We start from the raw sequence: 10,518 nt of genomic DNA on the forward strand, positions 1-10,518 counted from the left end.
TATGTTTTTAGAAATGTTTACAAATGAATAACTACTAGCCTAGTCAAGCAGACTAACGGCTGTTTTGTTTAATACTTGAAGTGAAACTGAATGTGAGCTATCGTGAGATCAGGCAGGTTTCACATGGCTACTAAACTACCTCCGTATTATAACTAAACAAATAACATGAGTTACTCACACAGTAGGAAAGCAGAGCTTTTTATTCATGACAGAGATGTAACTGGAGACTCACATTATGAAACAAAAATTAAACATCAATGTTACAGTGCAAATAACATGTTGATAAAGTGCATAGAGAGAGAGTACTGTTGGCACTTTTTAAAGGGACATTAATTTAAATGGTGGCTTTGGCCATGTTCCAGGCTGACTACTTTGCTGATGCCTCATAGATCTCACAACACATGGAGAGGTGTTTAACATATTTTAGGCACAATTGCGCTGTCGATGATGTGTCACGCAAAGCATTCATTGATGCAATGCAACGTCTGCGATATAGTTGGCCTGGAACGTAACCTTTAACTTTAAGAAGCAGTTTCGGGCAGACAGTCAATACATGAGCCTTACCCTTTTATCATAACCAAGTGGGAAGGTGGTATTTACCACATAGGAAAATCCACTTGAACGCCCCTCCAACTGGTAATAACTAGTCTATCATCCCTGAGCTACAACTTCTCCCACATGCTGACCTCTGACATCACCTACTAAGGAAATTAACTAAATAACAGCATGTTCAGCAGTTAAATGCAACAACAAAACATTATTTATAAAAAGCATTCTATTAAAATATTTTTGAACATAATTCGTTTAAAAGCGTGATAGCTGTACTTTTAGTTTATGGTTGAAGTAGCTTGTTGACCAATATCCAATCTACGTTTCTCAACAAGTTCAAAGCACATGAATGCATCCAACGTGTATTTACAACTTCTCAACTGGTCATTTCCACCTTCCCACTTGGTTATTCACGCAGCATTAGATCAAATAAGTAGGTCTCTGAGAGACGTAGTGAAGCGGGCAGAGACCAGCAGACACAACCACAGAGGGAGGGACAGAGCGAGGGAGGGCGGTCCCGCGTTGCGGACTATGGAAAACAGACAGGTGCCCACGTTCATAGCCTTGTCCACCGCCACCAGCTCCACTGTCAGAGAGCAGCACGAAGCGTTGAACGCTGCCGCGACAACCGTCTGATTCAGGTCCGTGTGGGTGAGGCTGCCCACGCCCTGCCGGTGTGTGAGACTGGCAATACCGGTGCCGTTGACGCCGTCGGTCAGATTGGCAGAGAGCTGCCAGAAGGCGGAGCTGCAGGCTGCTGGGTCAGCGGGGCAGTCGTCCGACGAGAAGCTGACCACCTCGCACTGGGGAGGGGTGAAATCTGTCACCTGAAGGGGGGGAAAGAGAGAGAGAGAGAGAGAGAGAGAGAGAGAGAGAGAGAGAGAGAGAGAGAGAGAGAGAGAGAGAGAGAGAGAGAGAGAGAGAGAGAGAGAGAGAGAGAGAGAGAGAGAGACTGTGATCATGATGATGATGGAGAAAAGATGAGGAAAGGAGGCTATTTAGAAGTGGAGACAGCCCATACAGTGGAGACAGACCATATAGTGGAGACGGACCATATAGTGGAGACAGCCCATATAGTGGAGACAGCCCATGTAGTGGAGACAGACCATGTAATGGAGACAGACCATATAGTGGAGACGGACCATATAGTGGAGACAGACCATATAGTGGAGACAGACCATATAGTGGAGACAGCCCATATAGTGGAGACAGCCCATATAGTGGAGACAGACCATAAAGTGGAGACAGCCCATATAGTGGAGACAGACCATATAGTGGAGACAGACCATATAGTGGAGACGGCCCATATAGTGGAGACAGACCATATAGTGGAGACAGACCATATAGTGGAGACAGACCACATAGTGGAGACATACCATATAGTGGAGACAGCCCATATAGTGGAGACATACCATATAGTGGAGACAGCCCATATAGTGGAGACATACCATATAGTGGAGACAGACCATATAGTGGAGACACACCATATAGTGGAGACAGACCATATAGTAGAGACAGCCCATATAGTGGGACAGCCCATATAGTGGAGACAGCCCATATAGTGGAGACAGACCATATAGTGGAGACAGACCATATAGTGGAGACAGACCATATAGTGGAGACAGACCATATAGTGGAGACAGACCATATAGTGGAGACAGCCCACAAAGGCCTCTCAGATCTCTAGTGTATCTTTATCTATAGCTCTACTGACTTACATTTCTACACCCATTGTGATGTCACATTAGAATGCACACACAGGGTTCTATACTGAACAAAAATATAAACACAACATGTAAAGTGTTGGTCCCATGTTTCATGAGCTGAAATAAAAGATCCCAGAAATAGGCACAAAAGCATCCCTCTTAGTAAGCATTTCTCCTTTGCCAAGATAATCCATCCACCTGACAGGTGTGGCATATCAAGAAGCTGATTAAACAGCATGATCATTACACAGGTGCACCTTGCGCTGGGGACAATAAATGGCCTCTCTAAAATACGCAGTTTTGACACACAACACAATGCCACAGATGTCTCAAGTTTTGAGGGACTGTGCAATTGGCATGCTGACTGCAGGAATGTCCACCAAAGCTGTTACCAGAGAATTTAAAGTTAATTTATCTACCATTGGCGTCCCATTCATCCGCCACCATCACCTCATGTTTCAGCATGATAATGCACAGCCTCATGTCACAAGGATCTCTACACAATTCCTGGAAGCTGAAAATGTCCCAGTTCTTCCATGGGCTGCATACTCACCACACATGTCACCCATTGAGCTTGTTTGGGATGCTCTGGATCGACGTGTACGACAGCGTGTTCCAGTTCCCGCCAATATCCAGCAACTTCGCACAGCCATTGAAGAGGAGTGGGAAAACATTCCACAGGCCACAATCAACAGCCTAATCAACTCTATGCGAAGGAGATGTGTCGCGCTGCATGAGGTAAATGGTGGTCACACCAGACATGACTGGTTTTCTGATCCACACCCCTACTTTTTTTTAAAGGTATCCGTGACCAACAGATGCATATCTGTATTCCCAATCATGTGAAATCCATAGATTAGGGCCTAATGATTTATATACATTTACAGATTCCCTTATATGAACTGTAGCTCTTTGGAATTGTTATATGTTGCGTTTGTTTTTGTTCAGTATAATATATTGATATCTATCTCTGTATCTCTGCAGTTACCTTGGTGACAACAGAGAGGCGCAGGACGGCGTAGTTGGAGTCGACCGCCCCGGGGGCCACTGCCTCGATGGTCAGGGTGACGTCCGTTCCTGAGGGTGTGTTGGCGGGCACCGTGATGGTCAGTTCCCCTGTGGTGTTTCCTCCGGTGGCCACAGTGATGCTGTTAAGTTAGCATCAGCAATGGGTTAGCATTATTTGTCAATACAAATGATGCCAAGAGAGGAAAATATTTAGTCATGTTGAGTCATTTTGCCAGCAGAGAAGAAGCTAATTTTGACCAGATAACCTGGTCCCAGATTTGTTTGTGTAAATTGCCAATTCCTATGGTCAATGTGCCACGTGACAATGGCCATAGGAGTTGGCAAGACGGCTACAAACAGATCTGGGACCAGTCTCAAGATATTCCAGGCCTGATCCCTACCTGCTGGGGACGTTCATCTTGAAGTCTCTGTCGTTTCTGGCACTGATTTTGTAGGTGCCTCCAGTGGCGTCGGTCATGACGGTGAAGGGAAGGCTGAAGGCTTTCCCAGGCTCCATGCTTCTGTCCACCACGGCCTGAGAAGACAAGAAGAAGAAGGAAGAGTAATTGTTGAGGAGATGTTGTGAGTTCCACTTTTGAACATGTGCAGTTTGTTTGTTGGCCCATTTACAGGGACTGACACATGTCTGTGTTTAGAAATTCCATGTTGTCATTTGTAAGTAGGGCCCACAGTACTACATGTTTAGAGAGTAATGGTCAGGCACATTTTTCTTTATGATATTATTATCTATGAATGTCTATGACCATGGTTATTTTCGAACTCTATCCCAATATGCAATATAGGCTCCTTCATGATTTACAAATGAAAGCCGTTTTTCAATGTAAACAGGAAGTGTGTCATCATCACTTACCTTGATGGTAACCTTGGAGATGGACATCTGAGTGGTGGACTGTCTCTGGAACATGGTGGAGGAAACCACGTCTGTCCCGTTCAACAGCACCACAAACTCCCCCGCAGGGACCTTGGTTACAGTAACCAGGAAGTCCCCGTTGCCCATGTCTTCCAGGGCCCCGCCTACGACCACTGACCCTGACGCTGTCACCAAGGCGACGTCGGCCACCTTGACAGAGGCTGGGCCCTTTCTGCCCAACACTGATACCAACAGCATGGCAGGCATACCTGGGAGGAGCAGAGAGGAGAGGAGGAACAGAGGGAAAGAGAGTGAGAGAGAGAGGAGGAGGAGTGTAGGGGTAGGGAGAGAAAGAGGAAGAGAGAGAGGAGGAACATCCTCTTGAAGGGTGTGGCTATGTAACTGTTCTAGGTTCAGATACGTTTTTACAAATTACAGTTAATGGCTTTTTATGACTTTGATTAAGTAGGCTTTATAAATGAACAGAATGCATTGTTTCGACCTACGCAACATCAAAGAGGGCCAGCCTACTTTGTGATAGAGAATGCAGCGATGAGTGCAAAACCTGTCGCCAGTCAGAAAAACGACGTGCGCAATGATAAACTGCATCTAATGGCTTTAATGAAGTGGCATCTGCATTCATGTAGATGATGTCGCCTTAGTTTAATTGTGATCAACAGATTACCTGCTTGACAGGATAATGATTTTAAGATGATGTTGTGTTTACCTGCTTTTGGACGGCCAGAGATGAGGGCGTATCCTGGGTGAGGTCCCTCGAAGGTCTCCACAAAGTCATAAATGAAGGCAATGGTACTCTGACCTGGAGACAGACAGAGACACACACACACACATACACACACACACACACACACACACATACACACAGCGTCAGGGCTGTATTGTCTCCCTTCTCTTTATGGCTCTGCAAGACCTGGATTCAAATACTTTTTTGACATCTTTTTACATGATTTTAAAAGGGTTAAGGTTATGGAAAGAGTAGCTAAAAGGGTTAAGGTTCGGGTTAGGGGAAGCGTTAGCTAAAAGGGTTAAGGTTAGGGAAAGAGTTAGCTAAAAGGGTTAAGGTTAGGGAAAGAGTTAGCTAAAAGGGTTAAGGTTAGGGAAAGAGTTAGCTAAAAGGGTTAAGGTTAGGGAAAGAGTTAGCTAAAAGGGTTAAGGTTTGGGTTAGGGGAAGCGTTAGCTAAAAGGATTAAGGTTAAAGGAAGAGTTAGCTAAAAGAGTTAAGGTTAGGGTTAGGGGAAGAGTTAGCTAAGTAGTTGCAAAGTAGCTAAAAAGTAGTAAGTAGTTGCAAAGTTGCAAAAATTGTTTGTGATGAGTTACGAACCCACAACCTTTAGGATGCTACACATTTATGTTATACACCCTCCCGTCAACCACGACCAACCATCCATTCTCCTTTTGTTTTTGCCTTAAGAAACCTTCTGTCTTATGTAACCATACCAAACGTAATGTATCATAGTGATCTGAGTGTCCCGGATTTACGTTTACTATGTTATGTCTAGTCTATGAGACCAGGATGCACACACAGTGGAGGAGACTACACCTGTCCCTTCAACAGCACCACAAACTCCCTGCAGGGACCTCAGCTACCTTAACCAGGAAGTCCTCATTACCCATGTCTTCCAGGGAGTGAGAGTTGTATTCTCTTCCTTCTCTATATGGTTATTTCAGACCTGTGTTCAAAGTTGAAATCGATTTAAATAGTATTTTTAAGTATTTCAAATGGTACAGATTTCAAAAATACACTGCTGCTACTCTGTTTATTATGAATGCATAGTCACCTTACCCCTACCTACATGTACATATTACCTCAATTACCTTGACTAACCTGAACCCCTGCACATTGCCTCGGTACCAGTTTTTTCTTACTTTTTAAAACTCTGAATTGTTGGTTAAGGGCTCATAAGTAAGCATTTCACTGTAAGGTCTACCTACACCTGTTGTATTCGGTGCATGTGATTAAATGTGACACATTTGATTTGATTTGATAATTTAAACCCAGGTCTGGGCTTTGTATGTATCATGGCTGCCTTCTAGTGGTAAACATAAGCATTACACACATAACTAAATAGAACAGGGGTATCTCTGTGGAAACTCACCCGTGACCTTCAGTGTGTAAGGCTGGTTGGAGTTCATGCTGATTTCCCATAATCCTGTCTGTTTGTTGGAGGCCAGACGGACCCGGTAGAGGTTGCCCACCGTCTGGACGGTCCCCAGTTTACCATTGGCCTCGTTCTGTTTCTGGGTCACACCTGTAATGGCGAGGAGGATACAATCAAATATACTGTCATTGGGCTGTAACTGGTTCATGATACGTTGTTGAAACGTGCATTGTGCCATAAAAACATCAGGCTAGCTGCATACTCAAACATGTCAGTTGGTAGAGCATGGCGCTTGCAACACCAGGGTTGTGGGTTCGTTTCCCACGGGGGGCAGTATGAAAAATATATGCACTCACTAACTGTAAGTCGCTCTGGATAAGAGCGTCTGCTAAAATTACTAAAATGTTAACAGTAACCATTGAGAAATGTCATCCTATTCAGTAAGGTGAACCTTTACCTGAAAACTGACCTTAGATCAGTGTCTAGGGGAAATGTCATCCTATTCAGTTAGGTGACCCTTTACCTGAAAACTGACCTTAGATCAGTGTTTAGGGGAAATGTCATCCTATTCAGTTAGGTGAACCTTTACTTGAAAATAGACCTTAGATCAGTGTGTAGGTGTTTGAGGTTCTTACCTGAAGGGTTCTTCAGGGTGAAGGTGAGGGCCTTTCCAGTGATGTAGATGGTGATGTTGTTCAGAGACTCGTCCAGCAGGAAGGAGAATGTCTCAGCTTTGCCCGGGTTCCTCGCTCGCTGTAGGACTGTCACCTGAGGAGGAGGAGAAACAGACAGAATGAGAGAGGAAGAAACAGATAGAAATAAGATGTGATGTACTGTATGTTGCTGTGTTGATGTAATGTGGAGGATTTAATAACCATAGACATAACAATTATGCCTATGTGACAGAATTAAAAGTGCCTTAAAAATAACGAAATAATAATACAGAATCATAATGTGTACCAGCAAGTAATATGCTATTCATTTATCTAAATGTTGATTATACGACCTGTGTGCTCTTGATGTCTGATCTGAGATTGATTTGTGATACCTAGGAATTAATATATAGGGGTGCAAGTGACTTGAAGCCAAAGCTACATCTCCATGTGATTTATTTATATATTTCCCCCTTTCAGGGGTATAACTCCTAGGCATTTCTAAAATGCATTATTTATAAAGCACAGGTGTTTTTTTTTAATTGATCAAGTTTTGAATGATTTTAAATCAACTACTGATCCAAAACAAAATGGCCACCATCGTTGACTCACCAGAGCGGAGGTGGAGGAGTCGATGATGATGTCAGTGGCCTGGGGCAGGTTTTCCTTGGTGACTCCAATGGCCTGACCACCAGACGCCACCGCCAGGTCCTTGTAGGTCTCGAATGTAGCTGCCCTGGACTCTAACCCACGCCTCCTCCTTCTAGCACCAGCACCATCACCAGTCATGAAGAAAGACACCTGGAGAGACACATAAGTGTGTTTGAGAGAGGTCGGGTGGTTTGCCTGGTCGTATTCATTAGGCACCAAATGGAAGAAAACATGGAGGGACTACCCAAACTTGTCCAATAAGAATTTATTGTTTTCGTTTGCCATTGCAAAACATTTTGCTGCGTTTTGCTACTGTGTGCCCTAATGAATAAGATCTTGAAATGCAGGAAATGGTTTCTACTAAAACAGGAAGTGTTTGAGGAAGTGCTCACGGTTGACTTGGTGCTCCTGATCAGGGCCACGATGGTGTCCTTCAACGCAATGTCCTTGGCAACGGCATCTGTGAAAACATAGATGTGGGACGACGCAGGGGCACCGGTCAGCGCCAACTGGAGAGGGAGAGAGAGAGAGAGAGAGAGAGAGAAAGAGAGAGAGTGCTTAGAGTCTTTACTTACTGTTAGGAGCACTACAGAGATTGGGATTATATCCTAAACCTGATTGGAAGATAGCCATGTCAATCACTGTACCTGTAGCCCTGACAGGCACATCTCAGGGAGGTCTCCGCCTCCATCAGCCTTGAGTTTAGCGATCTCTCTTTTCATAACATCAGGGTTTGACGTTCTTATCAGGGGTCCGAACGCTACACACACACACACACACACACACTGATCACTAACCACTTCCTGACTTAACCACAAACCGCACAGGCATTTCGGTGAATGCCAGAGTTGTCAGTGAGATTTTGCTGAGGATAATGCTTGGTGGAGTGTAAAGCCAGCCTAACCTGGGTCGTTGAATGGGACCAGGATGTACTGGGAGGGCTCATCCTGCGTTCCCTTCTTGCTGTCGATGATCTCATTGACGACTCTCTTGGCTTCAAGGATGTCATCCTTCATGCTCCCTGTGGTGTCGATCACAAAAGCAACCACTGATGAACGCGCTATGCCCATGAAGCTGTGGGAGAGAGAGAGAGATAAAGAGAGAGTGTAATTTCCTCTTCCCCCTCTCCTCCCCTTCACCCCCTCTACCCTCTCCTTCCCTTCACCCCCTCTACCCACTCCTCCCCTTCCCCCCCCTACCCCTCTCCTTCTCTTCACCCCCTCTACCCTCTCCCCCATTTCACCCACTCCACCCTCTCCTCCCTTTCACCCCCTCTACCCTCTCCTCCCCTTCCCCCCCCTCTACCCCTCTACTCCCCTTCACCCCCTCTACCCCTCTACCCCTCTCCTCTCCTCCCCTTCTCCCTCTCTACCCCTCTCCTCCCCTTCACCCCCTCTACCCCTTTCCTCCCCTTCACCCCCTCTACCCTCTCCTCCCCTTCACCCCCGTACCCCTCTACCCCTCTCCTCTCCTCCCCTACACCCCCTCTATCCACTCCTCCCCTTCACCCCCCTCTCCACTCTCCTCCCCTTCACCACCTCTACCCTCTCCTCCCCTTCACCCCCTCTACCCTCTCCTCCCCTTCACCCCCCTCTACCCCTTTCCTCCCCTTCACCCCCTCTACCCTCTCCTCCCCTTCACCCCCTCTACCCTCTCCTCCCATTCACCCCCTCTACCCTCTCCTCCCCTTCACCCCCTCTATCCACTCTTCCCCTTCACCCCCTCTACCCTCTCCTCCACTTCACCCCCTCTACCCTCTCCTCCCCTTCACCCCCTCTACCCTCTCCTCCCATTCACCCCCTCTACCCTCTCCTCCCCTTCACCCCCTCTACCCTCTCCTCCCCTTCACCCCCTCTATCCACTCCTCCCCTTCACCCCCTCTCCACTCTCCTCCCCTTCACCACCTCTACCCTCTCCTCCCCTTCACCCCCTCTACCCTCTCCTCCCCTTCACCCCCTCTAGCCTCTCCTCCCCTTCACCCCCTCTACCCCTCTCCATACCGTAGGTAGTCGTTGTCACCGGCAGCTCCCCGGATGTCGTCCAGCAGCTGGAGGGTGGCGGTTGTTGCCACGGTGACAGCGGCAGTGTGCAGGGCCATGTTGTCGGAGCGACGCTCGTCCTTGCTGATGCCCCCGCGAGAAACCTCCGAGCTGGTCAGGTCAGCTGCACCGCCATGACTACACTTACCTGTGGGAAGAGAGGTGATGTTATACATGGAGTGTGTGGGTATGTGGGGAGGGTAGGTGTGTGTGTGTGTGTGTGTGTGTGTGTGTGTGTGTGTGTGTGTGTGTGTGTGTGTGTGTGTGTGTGTGTGTGTCTATGTGTATGTGTATGTGGGTGTACCTTTAGGCTTAGCTGCGGAGAAGATCCCCATGTACCCAGAGGTGAGTTTCTTCTCATTAAGGATGTTAGGCAGGATGGAGTTTGAACAGAACCCCCCATTGGCACAGTCACTGCAGGTCGGGGTGCTGACATCTACAGAACCAAAACACAACTTTTAAGAGTCGTTCTTGAATTACGGTGGCATTAAAAAATATATATATATTTTTTCTATATTTTGTTATTGATATAAATGCATGTTACCATTCTAAATCAACTAATATGGCAGCTTAATAACTTTAAATCATTTTTACCATTATAATAACACTGTGCCACCTGTAGCAGTGGTAACACCAATGATGGTACCACCAATGAGACATTTGAGTAAATTAGGATTTTCTGAAATGGACGCCACAAATGCTCAAATCTTTAAAATGATTTACCAGTGATATGATTAATGATTTTGCTCACAGTATTATTTCCCTTCATTTAAATTGACTAACACCAAGTGACACGTTGGATTGAGCAACACCAAGTGTGCAAAGCTGTCTTCAAAGCAAAGGGTGGCTATTTGAAGAATCTCAAAATATAAAATATATTTTGATTTGTTTAACACTTTTTGGTTACTACATGATTCCATA

The 10,518-nt window shown here is 46.1% G+C and overlaps 1 protein-coding gene across 2 annotated transcripts in view; it reads right to left on the reverse strand.

Moving 5' to 3' along the window:
• Positions 1-9,688, reverse strand: part of LOC121535927 (von Willebrand factor A domain-containing protein 7-like) — a 33,994-nt gene extending 24,306 nt beyond the window's left edge. Inside the window, exons 1-12 of one of the 2 annotated variants that reach the window (XM_045206387.1) lie at positions 9,559-9,688; positions 8,463-8,632; positions 8,206-8,318; positions 7,951-8,067; positions 7,520-7,708; positions 6,890-7,022; positions 6,252-6,404; positions 4,862-4,954; positions 4,135-4,403; positions 3,665-3,798; positions 3,244-3,403; positions 216-1,376 (exon numbers count right to left, since the gene is read on the reverse strand). In XM_045206387.1, coding sequence (XP_045062322.1) covers positions 975-1,376; positions 3,244-3,403; positions 3,665-3,798; positions 4,135-4,403; positions 4,862-4,954; positions 6,252-6,404; positions 6,890-7,022; positions 7,520-7,708; positions 7,951-8,067; positions 8,206-8,318; positions 8,463-8,632; positions 9,559-9,656 — 2,031 coding nt within the window. In that variant the 5' untranslated portion in view covers positions 9,657-9,688 and the 3' untranslated portion in view covers positions 216-974. Of the gene's footprint in view, positions 1-215; positions 1,377-3,243; positions 3,404-3,664; positions 3,799-4,134; positions 4,404-4,861; positions 4,955-6,251; positions 6,405-6,889; positions 7,023-7,519; positions 7,709-7,950; positions 8,068-8,205; positions 8,319-8,462; positions 8,633-9,558 lie in introns of those variants that run through there. The other variant, XM_045206388.1, reaches the window with a different exon arrangement.
• Positions 9,689-10,518: the final 830 nt, after the last annotated feature.

The sequence above is a fragment of the Coregonus clupeaformis genome, chromosome 22, assembly GCF_020615455.1.
Source record: "Coregonus clupeaformis isolate EN_2021a chromosome 22, ASM2061545v1, whole genome shotgun sequence".
NCBI lineage: Eukaryota > Metazoa > Chordata > Actinopteri > Salmoniformes > Salmonidae > Coregonus > Coregonus clupeaformis.